At 34.5% G+C, this 20,001-nt stretch overlaps 1 protein-coding gene across 1 annotated transcript in view; it reads left to right on the top strand.

Annotated features, from left to right (window-relative positions):
• The window catches only part of LOC137918621 (protein Dok-7-like), a 287,040-nt gene that overhangs the window by 230,572 nt on the left and 36,467 nt on the right, over nucleotides 1-20,001 (top strand). Inside the window, exons 4-5 of the mRNA XM_068761449.1 lie at nucleotides 10,235-10,443; nucleotides 11,689-11,861. Coding sequence (XP_068617550.1) covers nucleotides 10,235-10,443; nucleotides 11,689-11,861 — 382 coding nt within the window. The remainder of the gene's footprint in view (nucleotides 1-10,234; nucleotides 10,444-11,688; nucleotides 11,862-20,001) is intronic.

Raw genomic sequence — 20,001 nt, 5'->3', positions numbered from 1 at the left:
TTTTAAAAGAGTTCCGAATGGTATGACGAACCAATTAAAGCTTTTTTTCATCTGCTCTCCGTCAAAATTCATAGTTATTTAGTACACTTAATAAATTGTTAATGTCCAAGGTATATATCTCGGAAGAATATTGCGAACCAGTAGAATGCCCTTTATATATAGGGTGGGCCAAAAATTTTTGCAAATAGCAACACTTGATTTCTCCAAAACCGTGAGAGTAAGGGGCCAACGGCGAGACGGAGCACATCTCGACGATGTAATTTTTAAAATATAAATTTTAATAAATGATAATTACGGTAAATAAATCATAAACAAAATAGCATTTGTACTTTTATTTCTACACATGTTTCAAAAGTGTAAAAATTTATGGCCCACCCTATATATATATATATACGAGTATATTACATGACATGTTCTGTGGCGTTATAGATTCAAATTCAAAATATCTTTATTCGAGTAGATATTTTACATGCACTTTTGAATCATCGATTATTTTAACATATTATTATAACATTATAAGTAGTAAGCTACCATCGTCTAGGAACGATCTATTTGAAAAGAGCCGACCAGAAACTCAACATTTGTTCTTTTAAATGAAATTTAATAATTTATTTTTGGTGTACATTATAATATCAACATTTAAATAAGTCAACGAACAAAGTTCTAAATATTTCGATCAACTAAAAATTATAGATAAAAATTATGGTTGAAAAATACGAAATGTGTTAATACATCTACAATTATATGTGTATACAACATGGAAAGTTCTAGAAACATTTTGAAAATGAAACAAGTATATATAAGACACAGTTGTAATGAAATAACAAAAAAATTACAATTAAGGAGTTTGTGGATACGATATATACTTCCGAAGCTCATCACGGGCAAAGCTAGCTTGTCCCGGAAAAGCGACGAATCGTTATTTATGCCGTAAGAATGGCGTCGCTTAGTAACTCTGCGCTCCGTTTGTACCCGGGACATAACTTATTCACATGTTAACGATCCCCGGGGTAAACAGAATTCGTCCTCTCATGCCGTGATTTTCCTTGGAGAAAACTTTCAGAACATCCGAGTGAATGGTATGTTACAATACAATAAATTCGACGTACTTCTGTACACAAGATACATAAAGAGAATTTGAAATTAAAAATGCCGGCGCATTCTTCATCATTCTCTCGACTCAGCTATTCATAGATGATGATGTGATTTGGTGATCTAATGAGCTAATCATAATAATATTTAAAAAAGAATATATACAATTTCAAAATATTGTTGTAAAACAAATGTATTCCATACGAACAATATTGTTTTCATAAAATATGAACAACTAAAGCAAACAAGATTCAAATAATCTTACTTTCTTTTAATACATTTCCGTTTGAATGAAGTAAATTTCTATACATTTTTCAGGTCACCGGCTGCGAGGCATAAATCCTAGCTTAAGTTTTAGATGCGAAGTGAAATCTTTCTGAAAGAGATAACAAGTAACCGACGCCATTTTGTGACGTTTATGAAAAATCAAAATGGCGGTGTGTCATTTCGAAATATTAAATTCTTTTCTTTCAAAAATTATGACTTAGAATTTCACCAGTTTAAAAGAAGACGTTATCATTTTTTTATTCTATGGCCCCGTTATTGGGGGTCGCTCGTACCCCTATCTTTGAGAAGGACATGTTTTATTTCATTTAATTTTTTTTTCACATTACTTTTATTTGCGCGCTCTTTTTGCATTCTTCTTATAATCTTTCGTACTTCATCTTTCTTTCCACTTTTCTTCTACCTTTCTCTTTCATTCGATATCATTCATTCCTCACCTCATTCCCCAGTTTTACATTTTCTTGCTTTATTTGCTATTTTATTGTGTACAGTTATTCTCTTTTTTAACTTTTATTTCTACTGATTGTTTTTTTACAATTTTCTTGCAAAGTTTGAGAAATATTGGTCTCTTTTTGTCCTCCTTTATTTGCGAGATCATTAAATCCTCGCAGATCTTAATTTTCACTGGCATTTGAAGTCGACGACGTCATCATTGGCATTCCAGCTGTGGGCTGGCTCCTCCACAGATTTACAAATAAAAGATAATTTATCCGTCTTGTGGGTAAACGTCCTAAAAAGTAACAAAAGTAAATAGATTATGATATAATAAATATCATTCGTTTCACTGCCAATATATGTCGTTACTATTAAAATAACAATTTACGCGTATCCAAGGATTAATTCTACAAGGATACCCATCCCAGATTGGTCAGTCATGAAATCTCCAACAAAAACATTTGTATATGCCAGAATACGTAAACACACCTACTATGTGTTCTCGAACCAATTTCACTTAACAATAAGTAGTCGAAACGTAGTATGTCGAAACGAATCAACTGCATTTGGCAGGTTAGATATGGGAGCTCGGCTCAGGGTCGACATACCATAGGACTCCTTTCGAAACTCACCGACATAAACAAACTGCGATAACTCATCAAGACATCGTTCCATCTCACACACAACTACTAAGCGGACACGGGTACTGCAAGCAGTACCTGCACCGTTTTAAAATAATCGATAATGAGACTTGCCCATGTGACGACTCCACAGTACAGACTTTTCATCACTTACTTAGACACTGCTCCCGATTCGAATCCAAAAGACGTAACCTCGTGACCTTACGTGAAAACCTTAATATACCTCCGTTCAACTTACCGAACCTTCTCAAGAAAAAATGTTCTGCAGAATCTTTTGATGAGTTGGTTCGGCACATTGTCCTAAATCAAGGCATTTAACGGTCTGTAGCGCTTGAGCAGCGACTTGAAGTAAAATAATGTACCAACTAATATATAATTGAGTAAAACTTCCAAATTGTATTGTTAATATGTATAAATTTTAGCTATATTTACCCATAAGAGAAAATTGTGTAAGAAAAATTGGAGAAAAAAGATATCAAATAGCGGCAACCCTCTCCCAACTGTCTGCATTTAGTAAAAGCGAAAAAAAATATTTTAAAATATAACACTAGCGATACAAATTAAAAGCAAACAAAGAAAAAGCCTTTATCTAGCACCTTGCGGGTAGACTTGTTACCCTGCGCCTGCCTATCCGTGGTCTTCACTTCAGAACCTTAATAGCCATCAGCGCGCTATATGGCCTACCCACTGGCACTTGAAGTTGCCAATGCACTTGGCTTCATCAGTCACTTATCCTAAGTATATAATCTATGATTTAAGAGCTCTAAAGAGGTAAATGTATAGCTCATTTTTTAGTAAAAAACTTCTAAAGTTTTTACAACTATTCTTAATCATCCCTGTATAAAGTGATCATTATGAAACTATATTGGAATGCGACTGACCTATAACGTCTGTTAGTAGAAAGTATGTAGAGACAGATAATAATCCATAATTAATTTTAACTATATAACTAGTAAATCATTGTTTTTTGACAGGATGTACATATATTAACAGATGATCTATACATTTTAATATTTTAAATAAACCAAACATTCTTTATATCGGTTTAATAAATGCTTGCAAATTTAAGTGAGTTTACAATGGTAAGGGTTAAATGTAAAGAAAACGCCGTAAACATTTTAGTGGTAGCTCGGGCGAGCCCTGCTCTGCCCGGGCCACTGATTAGATAGCCCGGGGCCGTTGCCCACAAAAAAAAATCCACAAACAGTAAATAAATTATAGTATTTGTTAACCTACCCTTTTAGTTTATTGTATGAAGGTTCGCCAGAACTAGATGAATCTACTTACGAAACTGGATCGAAAACGCTCCTTAATGAGATCGGGGAAATTTTGTGTAGTTCCTCAAAGAGGTCGATTTATATTTAAGTAAAGATTTTAGTATCACAGCCACTGTGAAGACCATACAAACTGAATCAACATACTTCCTATACAAGTATATGTGACCACACGGATTAGACATTCCCATGCAAGCAGCCAGAAAGAAGGACACATCAACAATAAGAACTACAGAGGCAGATAAAACAACAGCAACTGCTACGGAACCAGGACTGACTCTATCAACAACAACCGGAGCGACGAAGGAATAGTGTACCCGAGTAGTCACTTAGACGCGCCATGTTACATCTATGTGCGGGCAGAACTAGTAGTGGGAGAAAAGGTTTTGGTACACCTTTTCTCCCACTACTAGCCGACATTTAACAGAAACTAAAGAGAGAGAGGGAGAGAGAGACTGTTAAAAGTTATTGGTTTGTCGCAATCTCGCACAAAAAGTCACTTTATTTATTACTTAAAATAAGAATAAATACTTTCTTTTTATTTAAATTTCGAACACTTGTGATAAAAATTATGATTATTAACAATTTCGACTCCATAATATTCTCTTTCTTTCTCTACCTTTATCATTGAAGTAGAGATATCTTTTAGTGTGCTAAAATTAGAATATTTATGAAAATAATAATAATAATTTGCATAATGCAAAAGGCAACACAACCTGACTCAACGCCAGAGAAAACATAATCTTCGTTCCTGAAGAGACAGATCTTGAAGGTATCCTTGCGCCCCTATTAGAGTATTAATGCCTTGAAGAAAAAGACGTGTATGTCTGTGTATGTAAGAATAGATTCAACTGAAACTATTACACACACACACACACAAAGCGGAAACAATCGCGGAGGTTCTAAACACAAATTAGATTCGGAATTCAAACATTCGCTGATTAGATACGAACACAGCCGAGTCACGTCGCGCCAATTAGAAAACGGTTCCGAATTAATTCGAAAATGGAACACTCGATTTTGATGTAGTGGTTGTCATGTGTCGCCCTTTAGTACCAACAAGCGAATTTGTATCTTCAGTTAAACGTACAAAGCACAAATTACTTCGTATAATAATTCAGCGGACCTTGTAAGATAATAGATGAAAGAGGATGTTTAAGCGAATATTTATTGTCATTGCAAAACAAGCTATACGGTACCGGAATAAAGTTCAATTTTCCAGGACGCAGGTCCGTAATTAATATGTTTGTTCTGCGTGTAGCACCGGTTGGAGTCGTTTCAATTTTTCCGTTTCGCGAAAAGGCCTCCTCATTTACTTTTCACTTTACTTTTTTAACGTGTTTGTTGTGTGGATAAAAAGTATATTGTTCCTTTTTCAAACATTTGACTTTATTATTCGTTCGGATTTTGTAACGGACTTTTTAAATCGTAATTTTTTTGGGGCTGGCAAAAAATATGTTTTACTGTAATTATTTTTTTCGCTTTGTTATATTCCATTTAACATTTAGGTTAACATTAATACTTTGAATTCAATATAATGTCATTTATTTTAATGCGTTCAATCATTAATATTAAGATGGACATGCCTTTGAGAATTTTAAATATGAAACTTAAATATTTTTTAAATGCTGGCCATTTCAGTTACTGTAAAAAAAGTATCACTGTTCTTACAAATAATCCGCCATATTTTCTGCCTCACTCTTAATTATTTATACTAACATATTATGTATATATCATTTGTACAACTATATTCGTATTCAGAGGTAGGTGTTGCTATATGAAATGGTTATTCTATTATAACTATTGCAGTTAACAACAATTGTATATACTGTGAAAAAGTAAGATGAAATTGTAATTTAAAATTTCCGCGCATTAGGAAGGCAGGTATTTTGTTCCTAGGTTGGCAGGACTGTCATTTACCAAATGTCTGTTTGTCAAAAGGTTTGATTATCTCCAAGTAAAAATTTTTTTGTTACAATTGGTGTCAAAACCGCTCAATTTTTTGAAAAAAAAAGCCTTAACCCTTTCACGACCACGGGGACGTCGGTGTCCCAAGCAAAAATCATGGATTAATTAAATATTTACTTAACCATTGTAAATTATTTTTTTGTTTTAACATTTCGGAAAGTACCTTTATATTATTTTTTACTGGAAATACATGATATCTAACACCGTTTATTGTCTATCGTCACCGGAACGTTAGAGTTCTTTTGGCGCGAATGATCTGCTGTTTGGAATAAATAATTGATATTGTAAAAGTGCTTTTCAAGTTTTTACAGTGTCAAATTATCATTACCTGGTAAGTAAATTGTTATTCTAAATATTCAGTAGTAATGTATTTATGTTGTATTCTGTGATAAATCGTTATAAAGATTATGGGACACGGATGTCTCTGTCGGCGTAAAGGGATACTTTTTATACAGAATTTCTTAACTTTTGGCCTGGTGATATACCAAAATGCTATCATTTTCTTATTCATATTCTTCGCAGAATATGTTTCGTAAGGGACGTGAAGTTTTTGAACTTCGAAAAAATAAAATTCTTCAAATTTTTGTGGGTGACAATAGCGATGAGGAAGATGACTTAGTGCTTGATGACGAAGACCAAAGACTTCTAGTACAGGATGATGACCAAGGGGTATTTGATGTTGAGGTAGAAGAAACGACGACTCTTCAACGGCAAGAATCACCTGAACCTTCAACATCTCAAAAAAAACAATCCATCTAATCAGTAACCAATCATCTAACAACAGGAATTGTTTCGCCGAGTACCACAAATAACTTGCCCTATTATATTTATATTATTCATAAACAAGTAAAAAAAGTACACTAAGTAACAAATGTACATTATTTACAACAAAACAGACTTACCAATAAAAAAACAATATTTAGATGTTTAAGTAGAAAGTAACCCTTAGCGACCATAGGGACATATTTGTCCCATAAATTTCCAGAAAAAATGTAAAACTTTTTTGAATTTTTAGTATAAATTATGTTTTTAGGATGCCTATTAATTCATTACATCTAGCTAAATTGATTAAATAAGGTACCGTAACCTTATGGTCCTGAAAGGGTTAAAAAACTTGACTGATATCGTACCGCAACCACTGTACTCACCAGATTTCGCTCCGTGCTACTTCTAGCTATTCAGCAAACTCAAAAGGTCAATGCGGGGAAACCGTGACACTATTGAAGAGATGAAAACCAAATCGAAGAAGGTCCTAAAAGCTATACCGGAAAAAGACTATTCCTTCTGTTTTCAAAAGACGAAATACAAACAGTCCGGTATCTATTAGGAGCTGATACAACAAGTATCAATCAAAATATAAAATTTTTTCTAGAAGTTGTAGCTTTAGGTTAGGCTAAAATAAAATAAAAAACGTTATGGATTCAGGAAAATTACAGCTTTATAAACACCGTTGTACGTATTGTTAAAATGAGACATTGTAATAAAAAATAATAATAATTCTAATTCTTAGTTACTTCCATTTCACTATCTGTGATTTAAACTATTATTTCGTGCGACAGAAATAACGCTCTACAAAGCCGAAATTAGCCGATTGTCTCTTTCCAAAGGTCGATGTGCAATATTTATCGCCGGGTTTTGTTGAATAATTAATCCTCTTGTATGTAAATAACTTAAGCAGGGTAGATATATGATTAAATAAATGACCAACCGATGTAGTGTGTAATTGTCCTTACATTCCATAGTCGATCATTACTTGCACCGGCTGCGGTTCGTTAGGGCGTGGTGTCGGGTGACGCAAAGCCGGAGCCCTGTCGCTCCTGGATTCGTTCTCCGCCATTATGTTCTCTGTTTATAAAATCGAAGCTCTTCACCATACACATACGTAGTCATAAAACGGTCTCAAGTTCACAAGGTTCATATGCACTTGTAAATTATATAAGATTATTTAAATAATACACGCCTTTATTTGCCCTTTATTTTTGACGTCCTTAATTTTCTGTACCTTTACCCCACACCTTTTGCCGCTGTATTTTCAGGAAAAATCGAAAAGAATTAATAATTTTCTTGTAAATAAAAATAACGTGTCTGAAAAAAACGAAATGAATTAAATTAGACCTAAATAAATATCCAAAACAGTTACTTTTATTTTTGTTACTCTTTATAATTTTTAGGGCAGTCACTTGCCTTGCGGAAAAACCTTGATTATCATCATGTTAGCCAATAGACGCTCACCTCCATATGCCTCCCTCAAAGATCACCACGATGTCAGTTCATGCGCCGCCCTGAAAAGTTCTGTTCATATATACATCATATATAATACATAACTTATAAAAACTAACCAAAACAAAATACTATGGTAGTAAATAAAAAAGGAAACCGATATAATTAGAAAAGCATAAAATAAAAAATAGAGTATAGAAATACTGTTATCAAATAAAATAAAAAGAGAAAAAATAATAAAATAAAAAATGTAACGTAGCAGGAGGAATGGCAAAAGATGAGAGGCGATGTATGACAGGAGAGGTATGAGAGACCCCAAAAATGGAGCAAAAAAAATACCGCGAGACAAAGTTTATAATTTAAGCAAAATGTGAATAAAGTTAAAATTACTGTAAATAAAATTAAAATTAATGTAAAGGATATAAAATTATTGGCATGTAAATTAAATTCTGTAAAATAAAAGAAAAATTAAAAATTAAAAAAACTGACGAATGAGGTGACGAAATAAAAGTATCGAAAAAGAGAAAAAAACTATTAAAAAAAGGTAGAAGTAATGTAGAAAGAGATCATAAGATGAATGAAAGAAGAGCACGAACATAAAATTATTCAATGAAAAAAATATTAAAACAAAACAAAGTACCTGTACAAAAGATAGGGGTAAGAGAGGTCCCCAACAGCGAGGACGATAAAAAAACATACCACGCCCACTGCCACTCCAGACGGCTTGGAAAATACCAGTATAGTGGATTACACAAAGCATAGAACTATTAGTTTTTCCCCTTTGTAAAGCGAACCAACTTTAACATTTAAATCGTGTTGAATTAGAAACAATGCGAGAGTTGGTAACATAGTAGCTCGGACTACAATAGATTTATTAATCAAATTAGAATTAATAACTTACCTGCGATTATACAAACTTTCATTACACAAGTAACCTTTGTAAACAAAAGACCGTATTTTGCTAGCTTAAACTATATAATTACATAAGTTTCATTTAAATCAAAGGAAAATCATCCGATTTTTTACGTACTGTGGGTTCTGACTTAAAATGAAATGCCACTGGTTCTCAAGGAGTCTTTTATTTATAAATCAGTTCGTCACCCTACTTTAACACAAAGTATACTTTCGCTTAGTCCAAAGTACACTTCCAAATCGCTCAAGAAATTCATTGCCCAAATAACTTGCCAAATAGTCACTTTGTATCACTGATCGTAGATCTTAATTATAATACACGAAAAACAACACTGAACTGTCGACATGGCGAGTACACCTATTTAACTACAGATAAGGTTCTAGTAAGTTCGAGAGAGTACTCGGTTAGAATTTCCGAGAACCGTACACAAAAATTAATAAATAACTTCAAAGTCACGCGTGTTTACGGCACTTTTTGATCCTAGGGTTCAGTGTTTATTGTTTAGAGGGTTCTGTAACTCGTGCCTTGTAACAATATTAACTATATTAAGAATTGTCATGGCATCCCGAAAAATAAACCTTTTTTCCTTACAGTCATACATATATGTGTAACAATTCAACAAAACTTTTTAAGAACTTAACAATAGTGTTGCACAATTTAATTTTATTATTTACATAAAATAAATTTGACCGTAATATAAACAACATTCTCAATTACAACGTTCGAAATTCGAATTACTACATATTAAAATTAATTATTATTTACTCTCTGTACCTGTAGATTTTATATTGCCTGATGAAATTGGCCTATCCAATTTTTTTAATGGACTATCACTACTGCCCAAATGGCATTTGCGGTTTCCGCGAGGATGAGGTGGTAGGGTCCGCCACATGTTACTATTCGACAGTGACATTATACTATTGCTGATTAGTAAAGTACCCAAGGTTTCCTTTTGCCAAGCAATAGAAACCTACCAAGTTGAAGTTCGGCCCTCCAGGCAGCGTTGAGTCAGAATGTTAAAGGAATATTATCAACAAGTGACAGCTGAAACCGAAGCATCCTCGTGGCCATTCAGAACGAAGTGATCCAAAGAATCGGGTGAAATGTAATGGCCCGTGCAAAAGCTCTCCAGGAATCCTAGAGCTTTGCTTAAAAGAGGTATAAAACTAAGCACCCTGCTAGAAAAATTGTAACAAAACTCTTAGCGCAGGTTGAAGGGATTTCAATCGTGTGTAGATATCGTCAATCCACGCAACTTCGATACTCACAGTTGTTATAAAATCAAAATAAATTTGCTTAAATGTATAAAATTGTAAACTTTCTTCAAACATATTTCAATATTTAACATTGACAATTTTCTTAACTAATGACGTCACTCATGCAATACATTTATGTTTGGTCTCCAGATTGCGTGCACCTGCAACTCTACAAGGATCTTAAGGAGCGCCAAAAGAACGGTCAGACGAAGGCGTCTCTATCCCTGCAGCAGTTCCTGGGTTTCGAGTCAGGGTTCACGTTGGACAAGGAGTCTAACACCCTCGCTATACTCTGTGAGGACGTCGTCCCGGTGCTGGCGTTCGACACCCGGGAGATTCTTATACAGTGGAGAGTTAAGGTAATAACTATTAACGATTTGTTTTATACACAGACGCATTCTAGTGCTACCGAAACCGCTGTACCTCGCCTTAGGTATGCTCATGGCGAGAGGGGGGTGCTCGCGGGGAGGATCATGCTGTATTTTCCATAACCCCTTCTTCACTATTATAAGAGACAATAAGCAAGATGGTTAAAAGATATACAATTTGTGTCATTATCTGTAGGAAACAAACAAAAGTGTATGAAAATTTTTCGAGGAAATATTCCAATTGACATTTATGTTTGTATAATTATTGAATGACTATATTTTTGTATAATTGTAAGTAGAGAACGAGAACACACGGCCGCTCGAGCCTTAACGTTCTAGAGTGGAGAACAGACAAAAGCAGGTAGGACGTGCACCCACATTATTGAAATGGTTTGTGTTGATGAAGATGAAGTACTTAGAAACTTGAACAGTAGCTACAATTAATTTATAAAAACTAAGAGTTATAATGGGCAACCAACCAATTAGGCATTATTATCATAAATTAGTTGAAAAACCTCACCGCTTGCGCAAAAATCCTGTGGGGTTAAGTGAATGCTTTTACAACTTGATTCTGAAACCTCTATAATATTTGAATGAAAAAGATTCTTGGGGACTATTGACTTGACTTTCATCTGCTCACGAGATTTAGTACATCTCGGAATGAAATCTGTTATAAATAAAATATCTGTTAATAATAAAATACATAAGTCGAGTTTCTTGCCACTTCTCGGTGGTGGTACATATATAAGTCGGGACCAATAACATTCATTTTTTGCAGTTGATAGCAGTAGTATTCGTACCTCTCAAAGAATTGCAAAATTATTTTCGTTTTTGAAGTGAAATTTCACACAAAATATTATTGGCTTTTTTATTTGGTTTAATCAATTGTGAGAAAAATCAAAGTCAGTAAAAAGAAAATTCGGTTCATTTTACAGTTTTTGTTTCATAAAGGTAAGACACGCGGCTTAAATTTTGCATGGTGTTCATGTTCGTGATATAGCTTGAACCTTGCACCATGCAATTACCACTATTTTCTCGCATTACAAAACTTCCTTTGTCATCTAAAATTGAGATCAAGAGAAGTTTGTCAAAATCTATTTCTAGAGTTTTTCGTCCAATTACAACTCACACTTAGAGAGGCATTATGTAGCTTCCATTAATACAAGTGCAAGAATTTAGATATAAAGCTAGGCCAAATTTAAATAAAGAATTCTAAATTTGATTCGTAATTCACAGGTGCAGCACAACCTGGGCAGCAGTAAGGAGTTCGCAGCTGTGATCGTGTCGGCACCTGCAAGCAGCGGCGCCCGAGCAGGTCCTGCGCGCCTGCACGCCTGTGGCCCTCGCTTAGCGCTGTGCGTGGCGCGTCCGCCAGAAGTCATTGCACTCTGGGACGTCAAACTCCTCAGGTACACTAACTGATATTACTAGAACTACATAACATATATATATACATATATATATATATATATATATATATATAAATAACCATTATAATTACTACTAAATTAGTTTTCTATCTGTACCTGCTTTATACAACTAAAAGTTATTGGACTGTCGCATTTTAATAGAAAAAAGTAATGTAACATATATCAGCGCGATAACTATATATAAAGTTCAACTTACCGGACCTCCTCAAGAAAAAATCTACAGCAAAATCTTTTGATTAGTTGTCCCGGCACGTTGTCCTAAATCTCAAGGCATTTAACTGTCTGTAGCGACTTGAAATAAAATAATGCACCAACTAATATATAATTGAGTAAACCTTCCAAATTGTATTGTTTATATGTATACATTTTAGCTGTATTTACCCATTAACAAAAATTGTAATTAATGATATAACGCTGTCTTGACTAACAGCTGGGAGAAGAAAGATCCGTATCATAGCGGCAACCCTCTCCCAACTGTCTGCGCGCGGTAAAAGCGAAAAAAAAATATTTTGTTAAAAAAAAACACTAGCGATACAAATTAGAATTGATAAAAAAAAAACTTATTTATAAAGGGAAACAGGTATAGAAACTTTAATGCTACATATTCACCCCTATAAATCATCCTGTATATATCATTTTAAGTTGTAAATGATTTTAAATTCCATTGAATATTTTTTTATGAAGAAAGCTATGTATTATACTTGCCAAACCTGCCCAAGGTAAAGCCTCTATACGTCAGGTCACGGGTAGCAAAGCACGGGTCACGGGGCAGGGGTTAGGGGTCGCGAAGCATTGCCGTCCCGCTAATCTTTTAAATCTACTCGCCTAAAAACACCATCAATTCGTCGTGATATCGCCATTTGTCTGTCAATAGGGTGACCATTAATTGAACTGTTTTTTTAAATAAACTGTTTTAACTTGTTTATGTTATAAATATGTTATAATTTAATATCATTTAAACTGTAATTCTGACAGACTGCTATAGGCCTTCTCTATAGATGACCGTTTGGAAGCCTTGTATTTCGTACTCGAACTAACTAAAGTCTGCTGTCTAAGTTATTATATGTAAACTGTAATTAATAGAAAATGGAACTGAATAATCTTTGATAAAAGGCATCTATGGTAATAAAAAGCATATTAAACACTGACTGCAGAGTAAAATTATAAAAATATATGAATTCCAGAGGCAATGTAGTATTGAAAATTTTATCATGTATAAAAAACGGTATGCTACGACTAAGATTCATTAGACACGGCGTGGGTCGGCTCCCAACTAGTGGACCAATCACATAGTAGAGTTCGCGAGAAGTCTCTGGATTGGGGCAGTGGCAGAGCGGTCATAGTGACGATCTTTGGGGGGAGCTTATGCCTTAAAGAGGACATCTATAACCTGATAAGGCTATGAAAAATGGATTTTCCGGGACACAGTAAAACGTATGGTCACCGTAGCGCCCGTTCGCATAAAGTTTGACCCAGTTAAAGCGCGATATGGCAACATTCAAATTGAACCCGACTGTTTTTGTTCGGATAGCAGAAGACGAGTAATTAGATTTACGCGGGGAACCCCCGTTACACTGCGAACCATTCTCGGATTCTATTTCAATTCCTTACAGATGAATCGTGAGATGCGAAATGAAAGAATTATTTTATTACTAAAGGCATATCCATGCTTTCATCCACAGCAAACATTGTGTTCTTATCTTACTTATATACCGTGATTATGGTCCATGAAAATATACTTGCTTTGGTTAGATAATATTCAAAAAAGTAATGTTTAATAGAATTTCTTTTATTTAGATTAGCCAAATTTACTCGGAGCACAATCATTTGTCACTTTACTTTAATAAAACTATTAATTCATGTCTGATGTGAACAAATGTTAATAGAACTGCGCTAGCAGCGCCCTCTTCTTACAGAGGAACGTGTGGCAACCAACTTGGCAGTTGACGTGTTGGCTGGCTTCTAATCCCGCTTTTTTCCCCATTTAAATTATGTTTATTTAAGTAGACATTTACACGTACTTTAGAATCTTCGATTAATTGAACAATAAATGTTGTAAGCTACCACCGACACAGAATGCTATTCTGCTAATAGCCGGCTAGAAACGTAACAGTTGCTATAACAATCAATTATATGAGTCAGAAAATCAAATTTCTCACATTTTATCGACTAAAACGTAAAAATTAAAGTCTAAGATATCTCGTGGTACCTTATACAACTAGCTATTGTCAATATAAATACGAATCTATTTTCTCTGACTCTATGTTTGGCACTAATCGGTGTAACATAACTCCTGAAGATGTCCCGTGGAGGGGTGAAACACGTGTTGAGTAATTTGGCGGTGGCGGTTGTGTGATTCGCATTGTTTGCCGCATACGCATTTATCAGCGGGCTGGCGGGCGGTGCATTTTATTGCATGACTACCACTGCATGTGCGGAAGTGGCTAAATATTGGTCCTTTTCTTACGAATCTATTTGTCGATATATATATAAAGAAAACATAATATTTTTTTGATCCTTTTGTTCTAACACGTCATCACAAATCACTTCTGTGACGTAAATCATAAACATAGCGCATATTAGTCGTCATATAACCGAAGCACGCTAACACAATAAAACTCGTGTGTCGCGGGAACGTGGAACAAACCGCTCGTTGTAATGAAACGAAAATATCTACCCCTCAAACCTACCTCGAGTACAGTCGCCCACACAAACGCTACATTCAATTATAATTAAATTATATGTAAACAATCATTCACGGCGTATGTTATTGTTTTGTGTTAAGAACAATTATGTTGTGTAATGAATATACTACTAGCATTATTTTGGCTCCATAACTATTAGGGGGACCGGTTATTTGTTACCGCTCCGGCATTGAAAATTTCTATACTAGATGGCAAAAGGTTGCCGATAACGAAAGTGAGTATATTGAAGATTAGAAATAAAAACTTATTATTAATGTAGTCGTGTGAAGTTAACTTAAGAAAGCGACATTACTTTCCGGTCGCCCTAATATTTTGTGATCAACAGTGTATATACTCTCCCGTTTAAAATCCCCAAATTATATATATATTAAAAAAAGTGATAAAAAGGAATAAATAAAGTAATTATTTATCAAAAACTGTTAGTGTAAAGAGTGACTAACTATTTCCGCGACTACGCCCGCAAATTTAAGAAAAAAAAATTTCAGTTAATTTTTTTTTCATTTAAAAATTTTTCTAAAATTAAAGTATTCTAAGTTACTCCTTATTACATCAGTTACCTGCCAGTATAAGTCCCGTCGAAATCGTTCCAGCTATTTCAAAATCCGGAAAACAGACAGATAGACGAGATTTTAAAAATATCTAATTTTTGGTCTGATGTACTGTATATATGTTCACATGTATATAGTAAAAAGCAATTGTTTTAATATTACAAACGAACACTTCAATTTTAGTTATTTTTATAGATTATAAAACATAGCAAATAATGTCACTATTATTCCACAAAAAATTAAAAAACCTTCCCGGGCTTATATCTAATAATTTACCAAATTTTCACGGTTATTGAATGTATGGTTTTTGAATCTATCTAGTACAGACAGACAAACTGATTTTTATATTTTATTATGTATTCGCGGGTCAAAAAAAATTTCATTCTTGAACCAGATTTTCTGTTTGGAAAACCGAATAATAGCATATGCTCTAATGTAAAAATTACATGCTACATTACAGTTATATTAGCATATAATGCAATTAATGCGTACAAATAATTATGTACGCGACTGTACACGCCGTGACGTCACAAAGGAAACTCATCGTTTGCGGCGTCATATTGCCAAAAGGTAATTCCGGGTGTTGCCAGAGGAGACGCGGCTGGTAGGCTTTATCATTAAATGTCAGTTGTTAAAATAAATGCTGACATACAACCTCGCGACTATTGGCTTTCATTTCTATATTTATTAATACTTCTACTTACGAATAACCGTACTAAAAAGGATAAAAGTGTATTTTTTATTTTAAAAACTATACTATATTCATCGAACAAACCAAAACTCCAAAATAAACATTTTATTATTGAGGTATTAATCAGGAATAAAGAGATAAAAAAAACGAATCGAAGTAATCGACATAGTTCAGCGGGTTTGGGTTTGAAGTGAGAGGGGGCAGACGATATGGCGTGCAGAGCAGGTTGACGCTGGGGTCTTAAAGTTTCAAAATGGAGACCACAGATCGGAAAACGCAACGTATGATTTCTAACCTCAAGGTGGACAAAAAACCTTTTTTACAGTTTTTCTTATCTATGATCCTGTTTTTGACGTCTCACGTACCTTCCTTGTTACAAGTGGACAGGAACGCTGTTTAATAATTTATTCACATAACAATTTTCCTTTTCTAGCTTTTCTTTTATCCGTCTCAATTTTTCTCACTACTTCTACTTTTTCCATCACATTCTCTTTCATTCCTTTCCATACCATACCTTTCATACATCGCTTCCCATCCTTCGCCAGTCCTCCTGGACACTTCTATTTTACAATTTTTATTTTATATTTCTGTGCCTTAACAATTTTTTATTCCTATAGTCTATTTTTAATGCTTTTCTTATTCTATCCGTAACAATTATCCTATCATGTTCTTTCCCATTTTCATCACTTTTATCACTGATACCTTTTTAAGGTTCTCTAAAATGCCGCTTCCAACCGGATTGGAAATCTATAGCAGAGGACTAAATCTAACAGCCATGTAAACTAAACTAAACCCTTGCCATGTTTTTCCGTGTTCGGTAGACACCCTACTTACCTGATATTGATTTCCTGTAAATTTCTAACTGTAGTGAAGTTTAGTGTTAAAAACTTAAAGCAAAAACACATGTTAAAGTATACATTTATTAAGCGAATTTAAATTAAAACTACTTAACATAACATTTTGTATCTGTTATGTAAAATATACGTAACATTAAATAAACAATTTTTTACTTCATAGGTACTTTCATAAATAATGTAAATGTTTTGATATTATAAGATAGTATGATGTAAGTAAATAGATACTATCAGTGTATGTGTTGAAATCCACTATCGTGAACCCCCATTTTCGTTTCATGGACCCCCAATTTTTTTTTCGCTGACATAGTCCCCTTGCAGGTTGTCATAGACCCCTACGGGTCGATATAGACCACTTTGGGAATCACTGCTCTAAACTGATTATTTCTGTTTATTTTTCATTCAATTTTTCCTCGGATGGCGTTGTAGAAAAGCCGCTTTCAGCCGGTCTTATTGAAAATTAATTGAACGTCCTTTAGCTGAAATGATGATGATTTTATTAAAAAAGCCTAACCCATTCTCGGTATACTAGTTTTTTAATAGTTCAACTATAATTATTCGAGCAACTCAAACTGATGCTAATTGGCATTCTTCGTCTACATCAAAATCTCATTTTGCTGAACATAGAATTCCACAGTACGTTGTTCTCGTTGTAAGAGCCGCCTAAAATCCGGGGACGTGCCAATTAACGCTAAGTGATTAAGCTCGCGTCGCTACTCGAAGAGAATTTTTAAAATATCATCAATTTGGAGAAGTGCCACTTCGTGCCAACGACACATTTCGTCTACTTCCACTGATTTATAATCCTCAACACAAACTAAGTGAAGAAGAAAATTTACTTTTAACACAAGCTTAAAGTTAATACAGTAATAATATTACGATACTGCCAACAGTGCTTAAACCCTACTATAGCGCAAATTTTAGCTACGTTTTAAGTTTTTCGGAGAATAACTCGTCCAAAAAAAATTCACGTCGTCATTAAAAGCGTTAGTAGTCCAGTATTTTTCAATCTTTTTATGGCACCCCCCCCCCCAACCTTAACCTTTCTAAACTTTTTACGCCCCCCTATGCGTTACTTATAATTTTAATATTAAAACAAAAGGATTAAATATCTAATGTATTCAGGAGTTCATCCTAAGTAAGAAAAGGACCAATATATGGCTACTTTCGCCAAGGCAGTAGTAGTCGTGCAATAAAGTGCACCGTCCGCCAGCCCGCTGATAATTGCGCATGCGGCAAACAATGCAAATTACACAACTACCGCCGTTAAATCACTCAACACGTGTTTCACCCCTCCGCGGTGCATCCTCAGGAGTAAAATGTTACACCGACTAATGCCAAACACAGAGTCTCTGTGTCTCTGTGTTGGCTGGCGGGCGGTGCACTTTATTGCACGACTACTACTGCATTGGCGAAAGTAGCTATATGTGTCCTTTTCTTAAAAGGATTAAACTCGTGTAGAGTCCACTTTCGAATTTCCCCCTTAACAATCAAACTACCTTCTTGTGGGGCCCACGCCCCTCTTAGTCAAATACCTGAATAAAGCCTATGTCTAATAAATTACCACTTAAATCAATACGCTGAATAAAATTGATTATAGAAAGAGTGAATAAATATTGGAGTGAAAATGAAAAGGATGCCTGAAAAAATCTGACAACGCGACACTAGGGGTTGGATTTGCAAGCATTAGCGCATTTCATTGCACGAGGGTGAGCGAGGGTTGAACTCGTTTAGTGTTTTCACAGACCTAACTTAAATCCTAAAGGCCTTCGATAGATTTGAATAAATTGAATTCGCAATATCTCTGTTCGGATATTTTAAATTTTTGTATTTTTATAATCTATTAAACCTTTTTGCTGTTAAGCTTGTTTTTTAGTCTGTGGTCACCTGACTGATCTCGTGATTGAAAGTGGTTTTATAATCATGTATTTAGATACTTCCAGTCTAGACAGACTAGAGGTGGCTAGAAAAAAACCTCGCACCCCAAAATAAATAATAAATTTGACATAAATTAAATAAAAACGTGATCGATAAATACTGACCGAAGCTATTAAAGAAACAATATAAATGGACAGCTTGTAAACTTTCTAATGTGTAGCTTCAATAGTCATAAAATTTTCAGAATTTTTTCAAGTTTCTATGCCATTTTAATTTTTTTCTATTACGCTACATAAGATGATTGAATCGGCAATTTCAGCTTCGTAGAGCAACTATCTCTGTCCCACACTGCCTATATGACGTTTTGTCAGTCGTTGCAATTCGTGCGACAGAGATAACGCTCTACGAAGCCGAAATTGTCCAATTATCTCTTTCCAAAAGTCGATGTGCAATATTTATCGCCGGGTGCTGAACTTCTCACTTTACTTCTACGTCTATTTCTGAAAACCAATTATAAAGTGATCACTCTGAAATATTTAGGTTTTCTATCGGAATGCTACACGCTAATGACTTCTAGCAGTACAGCCTGTGGAGACAGATAGTGAACAATAGTTAATTTTAATAAATAAAGTTTTTTTTACTACATCACTAGTTTATTTATTATTTCCGAAACCATTGATTTTGGATCGGGTACACCATACATTAACTGTCAGTGAAATATATATACATACGCCTTTTTAAAACTTTTACACCTATTACCAATCACCCTGTATATAGATTGACCTTAAAAATTTATTCAAGCTGAGACAAACGAGATTTGTTTTTGTTATGAATGGCGTGTCTATATGAAAAGTGAGCGGGCGTGCGTTTGTGTGATGAACACTCTGGTGTGACGGATTGATATCGTCGGAATGCTTCAGGTGATCGACAAACTAAAATTCAGACTACCCTCATTTATAATGTGCTTTTTATTAAAAAGTGTAGTTGAGTTGTTTATAAATGGCGACAAAAAAGTAATAATATACTTAATATTATGTTAAAATATATTGATTTAAAATATACTTTAAAAAAATTGGTTCTAGGGGTCGAAAATTTTTCTATTGGCAGGTAGACGCGGAGAGGAACCCCCCCGTTAGGTAGACTTTGATGCGGCTATCGTAAGATCGGTCAACATGATGATCTTTGCAGTAGACCTTTACCATGTAATGGGGGTCTGTAGGGTGATGTGATGACAATGATAAAAAGAAGTATATAGAAATACATCAATACCTCGTCTTGGGTCGTTTCTTTTTGCGTTTTTTCGAAGTTGCGTTGCTGCTTAATTAGTACTGATTTTCACTGTGCGTCGTTAGATTTTTGAAGTTGCGATGTTTTGGGTTCGAGTCTTTTTTTTCTAAAAGATGGCAGCACTTTTGTTTCTAATTGCGCCATACCATCAAAACT

This window comes from Battus philenor, unplaced genomic scaffold, assembly GCF_028537555.1.
Source record: "Battus philenor isolate CCGP_79_NKW_IND1 unplaced genomic scaffold, ilBatPhil1.0.hap1 SCAF_15, whole genome shotgun sequence".
Lineage (NCBI taxonomy): Eukaryota > Metazoa > Arthropoda > Insecta > Lepidoptera > Papilionidae > Battus > Battus philenor.
Note: the sequence above shows the minus strand (reverse complement) of the source record. Positions and strands in the feature narration are given on the sequence as shown.